At 39.3% G+C, this 20,582-nt stretch overlaps 1 protein-coding gene across 1 annotated transcript; it reads left to right on the top strand.

Annotated features, from left to right (window-relative positions):
- The first annotated feature begins 13,061 nt into the window (after nt 1-13,061).
- Nucleotides 13,062-20,006, top strand: LOC120290160. The gene is made up of 5 exons (XM_039305869.1): nt 13,062-13,272; nt 18,106-18,867; nt 19,016-19,479; nt 19,580-19,723; nt 19,839-20,006. Exons 1-5 carry the CDS (start codon nt 13,062-13,064, stop codon nt 20,004-20,006), a joined length of 1,749 nt encoding a protein of 582 aa, XP_039161803.1.
- Nucleotides 20,007-20,582: the final 576 nt, after the last annotated feature.

Genomic DNA, 20,582 nt, shown 5'->3' with positions numbered 1-20,582 from the left:
CACAATCAACGAGCACTTGTCTGTGTACACTGGAAAGTCGGAGGCAAAGAATTGACAAAAATGGGGAAACTGATGGAAAACAAACGGGTGCCAAGGTAGACGACGTGGCCAGGGGCCAATGCAACAATAAAGGGGATAAAAGCGAAGCTTTGATACAGATGCAGCCTTAAAGAAAGCAGTTCATCGTTCATTTTGTACGCTTTTGGACCATTGGAGTTGGTTAGATTGGATCGATTGATATTTCATTTTTGAACTGGAGGAGATGGATGAGGAGGAGAAGGAAGCACAGAAACAGCACCGTTTAGGATCGAGTCAGTCTTCTTTTCATATTTGTTCAATTGGCCGTCTATATATATATATATATATATATATATATATATATATATATATATATATATATATATATATTACATAGTTTGTAGTTAATATGCTGATTCGGCCAGTAATAATGGGTGGTTAAAGATTCTAAATTTTGGTCAATGTCAAAGATCTTCAGGAGAATAATCTCGGCATTATAGGTAATTTTGGGGACAGCTGATTATCTTTCCTAGGATTGACTCAGTTGTTGCTTTTCTGGTGAAGATTTGTGATTCTCCCCATTAAAACTGTCTCAGGGATACATGGATTACAAAGTTGGCCAAATTTGTATGATCTGGTTGAAACTATCCTTTGTAATTTTTATCAAATGGGTAAAATCTTCATTATGAGCTTGAATGTTCATTCTTTTCTTAGCCCTCTACAGATCGTACCATTGCCTTGTGCTTTTAATGCTTGCATTGACATGTACGGGATGACTGATGAAAATTCGGTATCTCTGCTAAGACTATACTCATAATTTCATGAAGTTTAAAAGTTCTTGGCGATAGAAAATTGATACGTCCATATTTCATGTTTTATCCGAAGTTGCCTCTACGTGATTAGTGGTACAAATCAGTGCAGTGTAGGTCAATATATAAATTCTTTTTTACTTGTACACCCCAATAAGTGAATTGGCTGAGACTTGCCCCTGATTGGAGTAAGGTGAAAATTGTCCCCAATAGTGATTTTTAGTTTGCTAGCAAATAAATATTTGTAAGCGATAAGTATACGTGCAAATAGTATCTCCTCTCATTTATATTTGTCATTAGGTTGACCAAAAAAATGGTCGGACCCTTGCAGAAAAATATAAGCCGCTCATCTGGATTCTGATGTAATTGGAAGTTCTTGGATAGGGAAAATCAATAGGGTAAACAAAAGGGAAAAAATCAAAGAGGTTCTCTGTTTTTTCTTTTTTAGCGAAGATGTTAAAGGCTGCCCTAAGAAAATCTGGACCAATTAATCTGCCTGTTTTCACAACATTAACCATTGCTAACATTTAACCAAAGGCAGGGTCTTAATTTCTGCATAAAAGGACTTGGGTTAATTGTTAAAATATATATATATATTGCTTGACTGAGGAACCGCCGGAGATCACACGATCCTCCGGTACCCGGTGGCACTGTCGAGCCTCGCCGCAAGCCGCAGCAAGAGGATTCGAACCCTCGACCTTTGTGATGAGGGAGAGAACTCACACCAACTGCGCTGCCCGTGATTAGGTGTTAATATATATATATATATATATATATATATATATATTTATATCGAAATACAGTGAAAAGATGCACCTTGTATTTGTCTTTCCGTATACACAATACCAATAACACCCGCTTTCATTTTGAATTGTGATTTTTAAGAAATAACCATTTTTAGTGGGGCAATGCAACTGGTTGGCCAATCAGAGGAGTCCCAGATTTGATATAAAAGGGAAAATTAAATCTAGTGTTGCCTCACAAGTCCAAGAGCGCGCAAAGTTATGGTTTTGAATTAGGAGATACTTATAATCTGTAACTTTAGTACCCTGTAAATATTGTTTCGTTGCATGAAAACTGTAGTATCATCTAGTGTTTTTCGATTGCAATCGAAAAAGAACAATTGCAGCCGCTTAGAACCATTCCAGGCCCAGTATACAGGATTGGTGATATTCACAGATTATGTCTCTTGCTTATGTTTTGCATGTGTTTTCAGATGAGAAAAATGCAAATCCATCCACCACAAAAGACTTCAGAACTATGAGATAAGGCTCAGTTGCAGATGAGCCAATTGCGCAGTCATTAGGCAGCATAATTTAGTGTTCCTGCGATTTCTTGTTCACAGAGAAATTTCATCAAGTGCTAGTGAGCGTCAAAAAAAGATTAGTAGATAAACCGACCGGTGACCTTTTTCTCTTAACTAATTGGCAAATTACCAACCCTTCATGAAATTACCAATTTTTTTTTTAATAATTTGTAAATTGACAATATTTGAACGTGCTTACTGACCAACTTTCTGAACTTATAAACTCTTACATATAATTATCAAAGTAAACTAGTGTAATTTTCTGACTTTTGTCAGATTCGATTACTAGATAGTTTTGAAATACAAACTTTCATTGAGTTACTCATTAAAGTTCAATGGTTTTCTTAATTTATCAGTTTCTTATTGACTAAACAATTTTTATTAGCTCGATTAGTGACCCTGTTATTTAATAGCTTTTTTACAAACTACCAATCTAAATTAGTATAGCTCATCGCCAACTTTTCTCTTATTAAATTACTTACTACTAGATTACTAACTCTCGTTTGAATCTATTACTGACATTTTTGTTTAATGTGCCAACTTTTCTTGTTGTTTACAAATAGTTATTTGTATTTCTTGGCAACGCTAAGCAACAAATTGCTAGTCGAGGATGGTTTCCACCTTACTCCAATCGGAGGCAAGTCCCAGCCAGTTTACCTATTAGAGTGCACAAGCAAAATAGCATTTATATTTTGACTGCACTGTGCCTATTTTTATCTCAAGTTACGTTGAGGTTACTCAGAATAAAACATGAAATGAGGATGTATCGATTTCTATAGCCAAAAACTCCCAAACTTCATGATATTATGAGTAGAGTTTCACCAAAAACACTGAATTTTCATAAGCTATCCCATACATGCAAATGCAAACAATAAGTGCACAAGGCTTCCAAAAGAAGGAACATTCATGCTCATAATGAAGATCTTATACAGATGTAAAGAAAAGTTTCAGCCAGATCATATAAGTCTGGCCAACTTAGGGGGCGCATGATAATCAAAATTTCTGTTCTAGAAATAGTTTTTCTGTTCCAGACCTATTTCTGGAAGAGAAATCCGTTTGATAAACTTATTCCGTTTTTCTATTTCTGGAATAGAAATCTATTCCAGAAATAGATTTGGAAGAGAAATTAGAAATAGAAAAAATCTACTTCTCTATTTCTGAAATAGAAATCATAAATAATTTCTCCCACAAACCCTAATTTCGGTAACTCTCATCTCCTCTACGACGTCTTGCCTCCTCCTCCTCCTCCGTCGGTTGCCGCCCCGCCGCCGCTTGCCATCGGCCGCCGACGGCCGCCACTCGCCGCCGGCCGCCGGCCACCGTCGTCGGCCGTTGGCCGTTGCTGGTTGCCGATCACCACTGCCGCTGCCCGCTGTCGGCCGCCGGCTTCCGGTCGTCGACCATCGGTCACCGGTCGCCGCCGCCGCCGGTCGCTGCCAACGGCCGGTCGCCGGCCGCCGACCATCGCTCGCCGGTCGACGACCCGGAAAGGAATAAATTTTGTGTTGTTATCAAATGAATTTCTATTTTTAGAGTAGAAATTTTGTCTCGTTATCAAACGGTTATTTTTGCTTATAAACTCTTCTAGAAATAGAAATAGAAAAATCTATTTATGTTCAGAAACTATTTCTGGAACAGAATGGTTGTCATGCACAATCCATTTATCAATAAGACAGCTTTAATGAGGAGAATAGGGCATCTTTGCCAGAAAAGCAACTATCGAGCTAAATCCTAGTTGTGAAAATCAGCTGTCCGCGAAGTTACCTATAATGCTGAGACTAGTCTTCTGAAAATCTCTGTCCTTGACCAAAATTAAAATTCTGCATCCACCCGTTATTACCAGCCGGATTTGCAGATTAACAACTATGGATATCAGACGGCTATTTAAACAACCGCTGGAAAGAAGACTTTCCTGGTCTCAATGCTTCCCTTCTCCTCCTCCATCTCTGAAATTCAAATATTATATATCGATCTACTCTTTGTCACACTTCTCGTTGACCTTTTCTTGTGAACAATTTGGCCTAACTCCGCTCATCAAGCTTCTTAAATATTTCATTATTTGCTCTATGTATCAACATCTTCCTTGTTTCTGTCAAAGGTAGATCCCTCAGATTGTTGTATTAATTTATCACGTTGAAATTAGCCCTTCTCCTATACTCTAGTTGACCCCTTTGAGATCAACGCCTACTTCCTAGGGCAACTCCTGTGCTATTTGTAAAGACCGCTTGGCTAGCATCCTCTGAGACTTTCTTAATCATACCACCTTCATCAACCTGTTTTTTTTTTTTTTTTTTTTAATAAACCCTTATAGGGAATAGACATGATAAGGCATGCTCACTGAACCACTACGAGCTTTCTTAGACATCTAAATCATTTCTAGCCACTCTTCTCTGACTGCAGCGGCTAACTCTTTGTAGCCCCTCTTCTGATGCTGAACTACAGGCGCAAACACGCTTGATGAGGGAAGAATATGATGCAGGTTCAGGGGCACTTTTATCACTCGCAAATTTGGTTAGCGTGCCATATAAAGAAATGAGCTCTTGTGGCAATTGAAAACTAGAGAAGCTTGTGGAACTTGCATTGGTGGCACAAGTTTGCCCTCTGACTAATGTGTACACATTGTTTCTCATTCTATTATGGTATTGTTGTGCTTCAGAGAAAGCCTATGGTTTACGACAGTTGAGACTGTGTCAACAAAGTTGCTAATTTAAGTAGTAGATTAAGTGTTCAAACTTCATTTGGCAAGCATTGCACTATGTCCAAAACGACGTTTTGGTAGGACGAGGAGTCGCTAGAGTACAACTGACATCAGCTGCACCTCTTACAATCCTAGGTGTTGAAATATTTTTTGCATTCTATCTTTTAAGGGTTTGGTTGATCCTTGCAAGGCTGACATCCTTTTTGACCCTCTTATTTATACCACATTTGTTGGAATTGTTCAGCTGCTGTTTTCTGTCATGTTTTCCTCTGTTTTACTCTGTTTTTTTTATTATTAAAAAACAGCCAAGTTCATTTAGTTATGCATTTAGTGTTTTTGCTATTTTCTAGGAAGTTAATAGCACGTTTGTGTGCAGTTATATGTTGCACGTACGTGAGCAGTTTTTGCTTTGTATTTAATGGTTGTACTCGACAGTTTTTTTTCTTTAAAGCACAAGACGTATGAAGTGCTATGCTCTGTTTTTTTTTTTTAATCTTTTCTCTCTCTCAAACAACAGAAATTTTTCTGTTTTGATTGTTGTTTTTATGAGCTTTAACATTGGTATCAGAGCGTTTGTGGGATCTTAAGGGACTGTGAAGTGAGGGTAAGTGAGTGAGGATTGCTTCCAATCTGCAAAGAAAAAGCTAATGGAGGCAGGATCGAATGGATTCTCTACAATGGCTGCTCCAGTCTTTACTGGGGAAAATTATCAGGCTTGGGCTGTCAAGATGACAGCATTCTTGGAGGGTCATGATTTATGGGAGGCTGTGGAGAATGATTATGAGGTTGTTCCACTTCCAGACAATCCGACCTTGAATCAGATAAAGTACCATAAAGAGAGAATCACAAGGAAGGCCAAGGCAAAGTCTTGCCTGTATGCTGCTGTTTCACCTACTATCTTCACAAGGATCATGAGATGTGATTCTGCAAAGGCAATATGGGATTTCTTGAAGGATGAATACGAGGGAGATGAGAAGATAAGAGGCATGAAGGTGCTGAATCTCTTGAGGGAGTTTGAGAGACAACAGATGAAGGATTCAGAGTCAGTGAAGGAGTACTCTGATAGGTTGGTTGAGATAGCTGAAAAAATCAGAGTTTTAGGGACTGACTTGAAGGATGAAAGGCTTGTTCAGAAAATCCTAGTGTCTCTTCCAGAGAAGTTCGAAGCCACCATAGCTTCTCTGGAAAATACAAGAGACTTAGCTAATATAAAACTTGTAGAATTGTTAAATGCTCTACAGGCACAGGAGCACAGAAGACTGATGAGAAGAGAAGAGTTTGTAGAGGGTGCGTTGCAAGCTAAAGTAAAGTCAAATGATGGAGGCAAAGGGAAGAAATGAATTCAGTCCAGAGAAAATGCTGGTGACTCCAAGTCTGTAGCAAAAGAAGGAAATTCTGGTGGGTCTAGCAAATGGAAGATGAACAAAAAGCCTTGTCAATACTATGGTGGAACTAATCATTAGTTTTTCAGATGTTGGAGAAAGCCTGATGCTAGATGCGAAGATGTCACAAGTTGGGTCACATGGAAGCCATCCGCAAAGAAAAATTACCAGCGAGCAGGAAAAGCACGGTAGCAAAAGTGAATGAAACCGAGGAATAGCACTTGTTTGTAGCTTCTTTTCTGAATCTTCTCGTTGGGAATGATGCATGGCTAGTGGATAGTGGTTGTACCAATCATATGACTGGCAATTCGAAGCTATTTAGGAGTCTAGACAGGTCAGTCAGGTCCAGAGTCAGAATTGGCAACGGACAGTATATCGAAGTGCAAGGGAAGGGTACGGTGGCTATTAAAGGAAATCAGGAGGTGAAGCTAATCAGTGATGTTCTTTTTGTGCCAAACATTGATCAGAATCTGTTAAGTGTTGGTCAATTAGTTGAGAAGGGCTATAAAGTGAAGTTCGAAGAGAAGGAATGTCTTATTAATAATGCAGATAGCAAAGAAGTGCTAAGAATCCCAATGAGGGACAAGAGTTTCATGTTCAAGCCATAAGAAATGCAACAAATGGTTTTAAAGTGCAAAGAAGAAAATGCAGAGCTATGGCATAAAAGACTTGGGCATGTTCACAGGAAGAGCATGTCGTTTATGCAGAGAAATAGCTTGACAGATGACTTGTCAAGTTTGGAGGAGGAATTTCCACGGTGCAGAACTTGTCTTCTTGGCAAGCAAGCTAGATTTCTTTCAAAGGAGGAGGCTGGAGAGCATGTGAGAAGCTGCAATTAGTCCACACATGTCTGAGTCTTCTTTTAATGGTAGCAGGTATTTCATTACCTTCACTGATGATATGACTAGAATGAGTTGGATTTATTTTCTGCAAGCCAAGTCTGAAGTTGTTGATGTGTTTGTGAAGTTTAAAGCCTTAGTTGAGAATCAAAGTGGGAAGAAAATTAACATGCTCAGGTCTGATAATGGTTCTGAGTATACCGCTCACAAGTTTAAGTTGAATTGTGAGCAAGCATGAATTGTGCAAATAGTTCATTGCTCCCTATTCACCTCAACGAGAATGGGGTTAGTGAGAGGAAAAACAGAAGCATTATGGAGATAGCTAGATGTATGATGCAGGAGAAGAAGTTACCTAAGAAGTTCTGGGCTGAAGCAGCTAATACTGCAGTGTTCTTGTTGAACAGATTGCCCACAAAGGCCTTAGAGAGGTCAACACCTTTTGAAGTCTGGTATGGTGTTAAACCTTCGTGAAAAATTTGAAGGTTTTTGGGTGTTTGTGTTACACTCATATTCCCGAGGTTAAGAGGGACAAGCTAGATAAGAAAGCGAGCTTGGAATCTTCATTGGGTACATCTCCAATCAAAAGCTTACAGAATTTTTCACCCTATGACAAATGAAGGTGACTGTAAGCAGAGATGTTGTTTTTCTAGAAGAAAATGAGTGGAATTGGATGGAAGGAAAGAGTGCAAAACAGCAACAGTTCAAAAAACAACCTGCAACAGATGTAAAGGTTGATGAAGTTATAGATGGATTGGAAGACAGTGTGGATGATTTACCAGTGAGGAGCACAAGGTCACTTGCTGAAATCTATGAAAGAAGCAATGTGGCAATACTTAAACCATCTAACTTTGTGGAAGCTAAGGAGGATCAAAGGTGGATTGTAGCAATGTAGGAGGAGATTGCAATGATCCAGAAAAACCACACATGGGAGCTTGTTGACAGACCATCTAATAAGAATGTGATTGGGGTTAAGTGGGTGTTTAGAACAAAACTTAATCCTGATGGTTCTATCAATAAACACAAAGCTAGAATGGTGGTGAAATGCTATGCACAAATATGGGGAGTAGACTATTCTGAAACATTTGCTCCTGTTGCACGACTTGATACAATAAGGTTATTGTTAGCTATTGCAGCAGAGAAGGAGTGGCCTATATTTCAGTTAGATGTCAAGTCTTCATTTCTGAATGGAGAGCTTGAGGAGGAGATTTTTGTTGAACAACCTAAAGGCTTCAGTATCAAAGGGCAAGAAGAGAGTGTATACAGGTTGAAGAAAGCTCTATATGGACCGAAGCAGGCTCCAAGAGCTTGGTATGGGAAGATAGATCGATATTTGCAGGATTTTGACTTTGTAAAAAGCTTAAGTGAGTTCACTCTTTATGTTAAGAAGGTGAATCACAGTGTTGTAATTTTGTCACTTTATGTAGATGATCTATTAGAGATGGGGAATGATATGGAATTGATAGAGAAGGTGAAGCAAGATTTATTTGCAGTTTTTGAGATGTCGACTTGGGAAAGATGGCTTATTTTTGGGTCTAGAAGTCAAACAGCTTCATATGAGATCTTCATCGTCGGAAAAAATACATGAAGGAAATTCTAAAGAAGTTTCAGATGGAAGATTGTCGAAGTGTAAGCACTCCTATAGCTGCTAAAGAGAAGCTGCAAAAGAATGATGGAACAGATGCAGTAGATGCTTCTATGTATAGAAGTCTGATTGGGTGTCTCATGTATCTTACATCAACTAGACCAGATATTCTATTTGTTGTGAGTGTTTTATCCAGGTTTATGAGTAGTCCTAGTCAGTTACATTTGATTGCAGCAAAAAGGGTCTTGAGATATCTCAAAGGAACATTGTTCTTTGGTGTGAAGTTTAAGAAATGTCGAAGTTTAATTTGTAAGGATTTTCGATAGTGACTCGGGCTGGTTCGGTAGATGACATGAAGAGTACGTCCGGATATTGTTTGAGTTTTGGTTCCGCTTGTTTCTCCTAGTGTTCCAAAAAGCAAGAGATTGTAACTCAGTCCACAGCAGAGGCTGAGTTTATAGCAGCTACTGCAGCTGCAAATCAAGCTTTGTGGCTGAAAAATATAATGAAGGATCTGTGGTTGAATTCTATGTGGATAATCAGGCTGCTTTAGCAATATCTCAGAATCCAGTTTTCCATGGCAAAACCAAGCATTTCAAAGTCAAATTTTCTTTCTGCGTGAGGTGCAACAAAGTGGCAAAGTTATGTTGGTCTATTGCAGATCTGAAGATCAGCTTGCAGTTATGTTCACAAAACCACTTCAGGCTGGAAGATTTGAGCTGTTAAGAGAGAAAATAGGAATCTGCAGCAACAACTGATCCAAGGAGGAGTTTGTTGGAATTGTTCAGCTGCTGTTTTCTGTCATGTTTTCCTCTGTTTTACTCTGTTTTTTATTTTATTTTATTAAAAAACAGCCAAGTTCATTTAGTTATGCAATTAGTATTTTTGCTATTTTCTATGAAGTTAATAACACGTTTGTGTGCAGTTATGTGTTGCACGTACATAAGCAGTTTCTGCTTTGTACTTAGTGGTTGTACTCGACAGTTTTTTTCTTTAAAGCACAAGACGTATGAAGTGCTATGCTCTATTTTATTTTATTTTTAACTTTTCTCCCTCTCAAACAACAAAAAATTTTCTGTTTTGATTGTTGTTTTTATGAGCTTTAACAACCTTCACCAACCCGCCTTTTGGTAATCCCTGCAATTTCTAGAGAATTGACGTCAGAAGACATGCCCACTGAATCATTAGGAGCTTTCTTAGACATGTGAATCATCTTTGAGTGCTTCTCTCTAACTATAGCTGCTTCTTCATGGCCCAATTTCTGATGCAAACTATAAGCACAAATATGCCTAAGAGAGGAGAATATGATGAGGGGTGCAGGTGCTCTATTATCAATCGCAAATTTGGTTAATGTGCCACATGAAGGAGTGAGCTTATGCGGCAAGTGAATACTAGATAATCCCGTCGAACTAGCATAGGGGGCACAAGTCTGCCCTCCAACTGAGGTGTACACATTGTTTCTTGTTCTATCATGAAGAAAAACTTTCAATTAGATGAATCATTGACATCTATTGGTGGAGAGGGAATCTCAATAGCAACATCAGGTTTAAGGCAGTTGGGACCACGGCAAAGAAGTTGCTTGTTTACTAAGTATTCAAACTTTATTTGGCAAGTATTGCATTGTGTCCAAAATGACATCTTGATAGGAGGAGGAGGGGCTACAGCACAATTGACATCAGCCACACTCTTACAATTGCAAGTGTGGAAATCCTAGTTGCATTCCATCTCTTGGGGGTTTGGTCTATACCTGCTCTAGATATGGCCAATTCTTCTTTCCTTATGTAATGCCTCCTTATGTAATGCCTCCTTTGTAAAGTCAAAATGACTTAATGTCAAATTAATATATCAGAAAATACTCTAGATACACATTTGTAATTATTCTAAAATGCTAGATTTGCACCTTTAATGCATCTATATACATGTACAGGAACATGTAAATTGGCAAACAAAATACAACCAAATAATGTCCAGATGACCAAACAGGATATGATCAAATGATGTAAATCCATGTAAACACATGAAGAACTTCCAAAACATGCTGGTCAAAATAAAGCAGGGCAACCTTTATTAACAAATTATAGTTCCATCTGCATATGCCTACATAGACAACAAAATGGTGTAATTTCACTTACACAAGTGACAAATTTCAAAAACAAGAATAATAGTAAGGACAAAGCACGATTCACCGTTTTTAATGAATTATAATTTCATTCATATACATCCACATAAACGATGAAATGATATTTGTCGCGACCTCCCTGAAGCGGGTTGGACCACCTGAGGGTTCAGCTAATGGATTGCTAAGCCTAGACTTAGCTCGAGCTCTCCCAAGCCCATACCAATTCGCGACTTATGGTTTAAGTTCTTAATATGCAAATGATTTTTATCATGGAGTCGCCACTAATTTATTTTTGGTGGGTCGATTAGAAACCCAAGTAAAGTAATGGGAGAATTACTTCACTCCTACGAACTAGAGATTAAATGAGTTCGGGGACTTGATTACGCTAGATTTCTCTAACGCCCTTTCGGTACCTTTTCTCTTTTATTTCAGAAAAATGTTTTGCAGGCAGCTTGAATTGATTTTAGCCTCAAGCACTTAAGTGATCATACGGGTGCACAAACATTAAAGATAACATTAAAAAAAAAAAAAACATTGAGGAATTAAACACAATAAGGCAAGCAACTATATATATTTTTTGGGTTTTCTCTTGTTTTAAAATGGAGACTCACCTATATAACATGTACGTGATGTTTTTTTTTTTTTTTGAAATTCAAAAATATTTACTGAAAATTGACTACTAAACTTGACAAGTTATCCTACTCAAGTTAAGAAATAATTTAGATTAAATCCCATTTTAATTCGGAAACTCATCTCAATTAAGTAGCCGTAACATGCAATCTAATATTAAGAAATCTAACTAGAAAAATTCTAAACACGCGACCCTATCCTATTTAGGAAAATTATTTTTTTTTTTGAATGAGATTATTAAAATATGCCAACATTATCTAAAACCCTATTTTAAAAAAAAAAGTCATTTAGATCCTATCCTAATATATTCTAAAATTGTCTAAACATGCAATCATATTCAAACTAAATAATACTATCATGAAACCCTATATATATCATGACGTGCAAAATGCAATCCTAATTTATGAAGCCATCATATTCCGATGCAAGATTTGATTGATTTTTTTTAGTGTTTTCCAAAACAAGCAATTACCGAATAAACGTTGTACCCAACTCACTTAGGATATTCATCAAATGAAGGGTTAAAATAATCGAAAAATAATCCGTTGTTTCACGAATTAAATTAATGATTATTTTATTCCTAAACATCACAATAGTCAAGAAAAATCAAAATAATTAAAAAATTAATCTGAAGTCTCTCGGATCAACTTAATAATTATAATGATTTTAAAGCCAAGATATCATCAAAATCCACATAATTAAAAAAATGATCCAAATCTTACGGACCAAATTAGTAATTATAGTGATTTTTACCCATAATATCCTACGGATCATGCCTAAAACCTCGATTAACATCAAACATTCCAATTTATGTAATAATATCAAAAAATTGGTTCAAGAAAACTACCTTATTTGGCTCGGCGCCAAGGGTTCGCGAACAACGGCAATTACTCGGCTCACGGTGTGGGCGGGCTCGCGCAGGTGGAGCTTGCGGCTAGTGATCTCGCGGAAGTTGGCAAGGGACGAAAGTTGAAATCAATGGTCAAGGGTGACTCTCGTTTGGCCTCAACCAAAGACAACCCCACCAAGTGCTTGTTCCACGTGCCTCTCTTCCCTTCACTACTCAACTATATGAATTATGTTGTCCACACGTGAAAGCTCAACCTGCATGGAAAATATTTAAAAGAAAAACTCGGCTGGTCGTGTGGCGAGGGTGTCAATAGCAGCTGGCTTCGTTGTTGACGCGGATCGGTGGTCGTGGGTCAGCATTGGTACTCGGGCAGCGGCGGCGTTGCTAGACTCCTCGCAGCGTTGAAGGGCTGAGGCGCGTGGCCGTCAGAGTTTGAGCGCCGTCGGGTTGGTCGTGACGTTGAGATGGGAACAAGTGTGTCGGTCGATGAAGGAACGGCGGCCGTGGACGATGGGTTACGGCCACGAGGGGGCTCCCGGTGCAGCAACTCAGGAGGGAGAGCTGGTGGACTCGGCGGAGAAGCGAGCAAGCCGGTGTTGCGTCAGCGAGCTCAGGACAGCGGGGGCGTCGTGGCTGGTGGTCTTTGGCAGACTGAGAGGCAGCGGCGCGGGCAGCAGCAGGTGTGCCGCGATGAAGGAGCGCGACTTGGCTTGGTCTGGACAACGAAATCAGCAGCTCGTCTTCCTCAACCCAAGGAGCGGCAACTGGATCGGTAGAGATCAGAAAATGTACTGAGACTCGGGGCAATAGCAATGTCGTCACCGGAACATGGAAAGCAACCAAGTTGGTCGCAGCTCGCTTGCCGCCCAGGGAGTGGAGCGACGGCTCTATGGTGCAGCGACGGGCGAGTCGGAGACGTGGGTTGCTACAGGAGGATCAGCAGCAGGTCGAACGGAGGCGTGGCTCTTCGTGGTCCTGGGAGTGGCGGTGGGTCGTCGGCGTCGAGCGGAGACGCGGGTTGCTGCGACGAGCGCTACAGGTTGCTGGCGTCAACGGCAAGGACGGTGGCGCGGCGTCGGAGACGGTGGTCCGGTAGCGCGAGGAGACCGGCGGCGCAGAGGTGGCGGAGCGGCGGTGCGGCACGCGCGCGGTGGGCAGCAGCGGAACGGCGTGCGGCTTCTGTGGAGAAGGAACCCACGAAGAAGAAGCACAGTGCACGCCTTTTCCTTTTCTTTTTTCCTTTTATTTTTCTCTCCCTCTCCCTCTCTCCTCACGTCTTCTTTTTGGTTTTTTCTCTGACAGGCTCTCTATTCATCTCTTTTTTTTAATATCCTCCCCTCTCCTTTCACTTCCCCCCTCACTTCATTTTTCCTTGGTTCTCTCGACGAGCATCTCTTCTTTTTTTAATCTTTTCCTTTCTCTCCACTCGTGTGCCTCTCTACGGGCTCTCTCTTTTTAATAGCTCTCACAGAACCTCTTCAGTCAATTTTTCGTTCTCCTCGCCCTCTCGAATGAATTTTTCGTTCCCTCCCCTCTCTTATTTATAGGCCACAGGTGAACAGGAGGCAGCCGCAACTTTTCCTTACTTGCTCAAGTTGGGTTCTTTTTTTTCAAATATGGTGGCCACCGCCTGACAATCCACCTATTTTATAATATTTTATGAGTTCATTTTGCTTCTTTGAGGCTCCTTACGTCTGCTGAATTGTGTGCATGCATGTGCATGCATTAATGAGCGTGAGACAATGGACGTGTAGGAACCTCTTTCTTCTCCAGCCGATTTGCTCTCTAGGAAGGAAAGAATTCCTTGCAACAACTCTCTTTAAAATATTATAAAATTGTGAGCCCATCTCCTTGCAGACTTTGTAGAATTTTCACGTCCCCATTCCATGCGTGCATGTGCATGCATTAATGAGGGGGAGAAAATGCACGTTCATGGATTCTTCTTTCTTCTGCATGCTTGGGGCTTCTTATACGGCTACTTGTCCCTCTCTTCTGTAGGATAGCCACAATTTTTTACTTTTCTTGTTTGTTATTTGCTTCCTCCTTCAGCAAATTTCTCGTTACTTCTCCTGACAACCCACACTTGAGAGAGAGCATATTATAATATATTATGGGCTTCCCTTTGCTTCTTCGAGGCTCCTCACGTCCGCCGAATTCTTGCGCATGCATGTGCATGCATTAATGAGCGAGAGACAATGGACGTGCGGGAACTTCTTTCTTGATTTGCTCTCCAGGAAGGAGAGAATTTCTTGCAAACAACTCACTATAAAATATTATAAAAAGGTGAGCCCATGTTCTTGCAGACTTTCTCCAGAATTCTCGCGTGTGCAGTGGGGAATTTTTTTCTTTGCTTTCTTCACGCGTGCGGCTTCTCTAGAGTTTTTACATCCGCCGAATTTTATCCACGCATGTGCATGCATTAATGAGGAAGAGACAATGGACGTGAAGAACTCTTCTTTCTTCTTTCTTTCATTGTGTATTTTCAGATCAGCAAGAGAGAGACCACCTTTTGTGCATGTAATCGACCGCGAGCCGCTACGTTTGGTTGTGTTTTGGTACCGATGCAAATGCAACTACATGAAATGTAATTTTACTTACTTTTTTTTCTTTTTTTTTATATGCAACTAATTACTAAATGATTAGGCAAAAATTTAGGTGTCAACAATATTCATCCACGCCAATCTAGTGGCCCCAAGCCTACGTAAAAGTGCCATTGAGTTAAGCCAAGGATTGGACTACTAACCAAGATAAAAGTATATCACAAAAGAAGATTCCATTGTCTTAGTTGGACCTGTAAGACCCCCAGGTCGCCATAGAGGAAGAGGATGTGAGAATGGAATGTAAATTCTTGCTCCTTAGCCTTCTTTTTCTTCCGTTGACCATGAGGTTGAACTCGGACTCTATTATTCACATTTCATTTCATTCCTGATGGTTGTAATTGGTTTAGGATATCAATAGGTATCAATGCCTGGGCGTATAAAACCCCAATCAGCACAAGGTTGATCAAGACCTTGTGACCTTACTAAGAAGAATGCAATTCAGATTCCATCCATGAGATAACTAGATAGATTAGCGGGTTGATAATCAAGTATTGGAACTTGTTATTGAGGAATTCATCATTAAGATGGATTGCCCTTACGTGGTCAACGAACTCATACTAATGCAATGACTTGTCGCAAGCGAAGTTGGAAACAAAAGAAGTCTACCGAAAGCCCTTGCCGGTTGTATTATCAAACCCATTATAGCTTCAATAGTTCACTAAAATTTATTCTAGTTTTTTTTTTTTTTTTTTTGGGTATTTCACTGGTTACTAATCTATATACTATACACATAATAAGCTTTCACAATTAGCATAACGATCAGAAATCCACCGTTTTTAATGAACTGTGATTCTATTGGCACAATCCATATGAACGGACAACGAACTTTCATCATAAGCATAGTCCTTGTAATCAAACGCGATCCATAATCAAACGCTTTGCACTAACATTTCATCTACCCACATCCACATAGAAGAGCGATGAACTTGCAAAAATATTTTTTAATAGTCGGGCTAAAGCACAATCAACCATTAAATAAAATTGTATAATTCCATCAACATTACTTACTCTAGAAACACCCAAAAGAATGCATACAACAATGATCAAATTCATAGGTTTCTTGTCAATGAAACTATGCGAGTACAATGTGGATCAAATTGCCACAACTCACCTCATGAATTATGATTGCCAATAAGGGCATCGAGGAATTCATCTTTGATGGGTATGACTTATATCTCCTAACCAACTAAATAAGAAGAGAGATTCGCAAACAAATTGCGATGGGACGATAGTTGAAAATTCATTAGCATGCCTTGGAAATCCTAAAGTATTTTAAGTACTAGTAATAGATAACGCCACAAAAATCCAAAAAATTTAGCACGAAAATTTCAAACATATTACTTTTTTGTATTAAAAATATTCAAGTCAATATTTCATTTGGCCCACAAAGATTTTCTCTCTTTAGAGTGCAATTTAAAAGAAAGAGGGAAAATTCCAAAAAAGGGCCAAAAGTGGGCCTTATTTTAAATAAGGATCTAAAATACCATCACTTTCTCAAATAAGAGTCTAAAGTGAATATTGTTTTACATAAGGACCTATAGTGGTTATGTTCGTTTCAAATAAGGGCCGACTTTTTGGCGGTGAAGAGTATTTTCATCATTTGTCATTTCCCGCCTTTTTTTTTTCCCCTTTTTTTCATTCTCTTTTTTCCTAGTTCTTCTTCTTCCTAATGGTTGGATCCTTGCAGAAAATATAAGTCACTTGAATATGAAGATAAGTAGGGTAAAAAAAAAGGAAATGATCATTAAATACAGTATTTGGTTTTTTAGCCAAGACATTAAAGTATGGCTCTAAAAAAATCTGTACCAATTAATTTGCCTATTTCGACAATATTAACCATGGTTGACATGTAACTAGAGGTAGGGTTATTAACTTGTAGATTCTTAAATGTTGTGAAAAGATATAATAGGGTTATGTGTCCATTCATCAAACATTGTCTTTATCTTTCCAGATCACAATAGAACCAACTCATCCTTTCATTTTGAAATCGGAGTTTCATTTCAGATATCAACCATTTTGTGTCGAACATTGCAACTGGTTCATAGATCAGACTAGTCCCAAAATTCATAGAGAAAAAGAACAAAAAAATCAGGGGTTGTCTCCCAAGTCCAAGAGAAGGTAAAAAAATACGCTTTCATTGCAAGAGGAGAAAAATTTTTGGTGTCAGTTGAATCAATGATGGGATTTTCTAATGTGAAAAATAATATGCCTATAGTTTATGTACTAATTATGTGGATTGTTGTGGCGTTATTTGCCAAGAGGACTTGAATGCATTAGGATTTCTGGCCGATGCTTATTGACTTTCAACGATCTTCCAATAGCAATTTGTTTTTGAGTCAATCTTCTTATTTTATCATGGTCTTGGTTAAGAGATTGAATTTTGCTATATCTGAATTCCTACCTATCAAAAGAGATTTCCTCGATGCCCTTGTAGGCAATCATAATCCATAAGGTGACTCGTGGCGATGTGATCTACGGTGGTCAATTGACTTTCAAGGCGAGAAGCCTGTCAATTTGATCATTGTTGCTTGCATTTTGTTGCTTACTTCTAGGATGGAAAGCAATGTTGATGGAATTGTCAAATTTTATGAACGGTTGATTGTGTTTTATCCCAACTATTACAAATATTTTTCCAAGTATATTGCTCTTTTATTTGGACGTGTATAGATGAAAATGGAACGGTAAACCGTTTGATTATGGATCATGTTTTATCTCGATGATCATGCTTATTATGGAAGTTTGTTATTCACTTATATAGATTGTGCGGAAAGATTCATAATTTAATAAAAGCAGTGGATCATGCTTTTTTTCCCAACCTTTATAATTATTTTGGAAGTTCGTTGCGTGTATACGTGGATGCGTATCATTTCATCGTCTACGTGGATTTTTGCAAATGGAATCATAATTCTTTAAAAAAAAATGGAAATTTGTCGCTTGTACACGTGGATCTACATCATTTTCTCATCTATGTAGATGTATGCAGGTGGAGCTAAAATTCGTTAATTACGATTGTTATGCTTTCTCTAGATCGTCATGCCTTCTATAGAACTTCGTTGTGTGTATATGTGGATTGACATCATGTGATCTAATCGTATCATGTTGGTCATTTGCACACCATATCAGTTGTATTTTCCATGATTTACATGTTGCTTTATGTGTATAGAAATGCCTTAAAAGAGCATAATCAGACATGTTGGAATAATCACAAATGTTTATCCAGATTTTTTTGCCAATTGTATAATTTTGACATCACGGTTATTTTGACTGTACAGAGCAGGTATTACATAAGGAAAGAAGATTTGGTGATATCTACAACAGAAATTATTCAAACAACTACGAGATGGAATGCAATAAGAATTTCAACGCTAGGGATAATGAGAGTGCGGCTGATGCCAATTGTGCTCCGGCCTCTTCTCGTCCTATCAAGCCGTCATTTTGGACACAGTGCAGTGCTTGCCACGTGAAGTTTGAATACTTAATCTGCTACTCAAACAAGCGACTTCGCTGCCGCAATTCCAACTGTCGTAAAACCTTTGTCGCCATCGAGATTGCACCTCCACCAATGGAGGGAAATGGTTCATCTCCTTCAAAAGCTTTCTTTGAAGCACAACCATTTCCAAATAGAATGAGAAACTATGTTTACGCATTAGTTGGAAGGCAGACTTCTCCAACCAATGCTGGTTCAACAAGCTTCTCGGGTATTCATTTGCCCGAAAAGCTTGCTTCTTCAGATGGTACATCAATTAAATTTGTGAGTGATAAAGGTGCCCCTGCTCCTGCATCATCTTCTCCTCCCTCGGGCGTGCTTGAGCCTATAGTTCGGCATCGGAAGAGGGATCGTGAGGAGGCAGCAACTACAGTCAAAGAGAGGTGCTCAGGGATGATTCAAAGGTTGAAAGCTGGTAGTGGTTCGGTGGGCATGTCCTCAAATGTTAATTCCCTAGAAAATGAAGGGATTAAAAAAAGTCAAGTTGGGGAAGGTGGCATGAATAAGAAAGTCACAGAGGATGCTAGCCCTGCCGCATTTGCAAATGGTAAGAGGACTTGGCTCAGGAAGTACATCTGGATCCCGAAAGAGGCGATTGGAGGATAAGAGAAGGGTTAATTTTGGCGTGATTAATCAGTTCAATAGCTTGAGAAATTTATCTCGTATTGAAACACAAAAGACGTTAATATGTAAAGCAAAGAAGGAAATTTTTCAGAAGATCAATGAGTGGAGTAATGGAAAGGTGAAGGAGGGGTACGGCGAAGAGCAGAAAGCTCCTCCAAATGGTGCGAAGACAATTGCAGTTAAGCATAAGAAGCCCGTAGATGGTAAAGACAAAGTTCATTTGAAAAAGCCTTCCCCTGCCATTTCTAATGTTGAAACTGAAGCGGAGAACTTTGTCTTCAAGCAAATGCTTATAGCCCCAGATTTTCATGATTTCGACAATGATCGGACGGAGGTTTCATTTGCTAATAATCAAGTTTGGGCTGTTTATGATGATGATGACGGGATGCCCTGTTACTATGCTCTGATCCACAATGTCATAACATTGAAACCGTTCAAGGTGTGCATTAGTTGGCTTGGTTCCAACAGCAACCAAGAACTTGGCTCTATACCTTGGGTTAAATCTGGATTTGCCAAGACCTGTGGGGATTTGCAGGTTGGGAAATCTGTTGTTTATGGCACCCCTTAATGCTTTCTCTCATACGATGAGGTGGACGAAAGGCACAGGGGGCTTAATTCAGATTTATCCCTTGAAGGGAGATGTTTGGGCTTTGTACAGTAACTGGACAAATAATTGGAATGAGTCCACCCCAAATGAAGTGAAACACAGCTATGACCTGGTTGAAGTGATTGAAGACAACAACGAGGACCGTGGTATAACCGTTGCTCCACTCACCAAAGTTTGTGGGATGAAGACGGTGTTTCGAAAGAATTCAGATCCATGTAAATTATGGACGGTTCCAAGAGAGGAAATGTTCCGGTTCTCTCATCAGGTCCCCGCTCACTTGCTTACAGGTGAAGAAGGTGCGAATGCTCATATTGGATGCAGTGAGCTTGATCCTGCATCCACAGGGACCTGTTGACACAATCAACGAGCACTTGTCTGTGTATACTGGAAAGTCGGAAGGCAAAGAATTGACAAAAATGGGGAAACTGATGGAAAACAAATGGATGCCAAGATAGACGACGTGGCCAGGGGCCAATGCAACAATAAAGGGGATGAAAGCGAATCTTTGATACAGATGCAGCCTTAAAGAAAGCAGTTCATCGTTCATTTTGCACGCTTTTGGACCATTGGAGTTGGTTAGATTGGATCGATTGATATTTCATTTTTGAACTGGAGGAGATGGATGAGGAGGAGAAGGAAGCACAGAAACAGCACCGTTTAGGATCGAGTCAGTCTTCTTTTCATATTTGTTCAATTGGCCGTCTAATATATATATAGTTTGTAGTTAATATGCTGATTCGGCCAGTAATAATGGGTGGTTAAAGATTCTAAATTTTGGTAAATGTCAAAGATCTTCAGGAGAATAGTCTCGGCATTATAGGTAATTTTGGGGACAGCTGATTATCTTTCCTAGGATTGGCTCAGTTGCTTTTCTGGTGAAGATTTGTGATTCTCCCCATTAAAACTGTCTCAGGGATACATGGATTACAAAGTTGGCCAAATTTGTATGATCTGGTTGAAACTTTCCTTTGTAATTTTTATCAAATGTGTAAGATCTTCATTATGAGCTTGAATGTTCATTCTTTTCTTAG

This window comes from Eucalyptus grandis, chromosome 2 (assembly GCF_016545825.1).
Source record: "Eucalyptus grandis isolate ANBG69807.140 chromosome 2, ASM1654582v1, whole genome shotgun sequence".
Classification (NCBI taxonomy): Eukaryota; Viridiplantae; Streptophyta; class Magnoliopsida; order Myrtales; family Myrtaceae; genus Eucalyptus; species Eucalyptus grandis.
The sequence above is the reverse complement of the archived record's forward strand: the minus strand, read 5'-3'. Positions and strand labels throughout refer to the sequence as shown.

Bases quoted from the DNA above. Each gene is read 5' to 3' on its own strand.
- LOC120290160 (XM_039305869.1), top strand. From the start codon at position 13,062: ATGGAAAGCAACCAAGTTGGTCGCAGCTCGCTTGCCGCCCAGGGAGTG. The intron at 19,480-19,579 runs GTTGGGAAATCT...TATCCCTTGAAG, and splicing joins AGACCTGTGGGGATTTGCAG to GGAGATGTTTGGGCTTTGTA. The intron at 19,724-19,838 runs GTTTGTGGGATG...ACTTGCTTACAG, and splicing joins CCGTTGCTCCACTCACCAAA to GTGAAGAAGGTGCGAATGCT.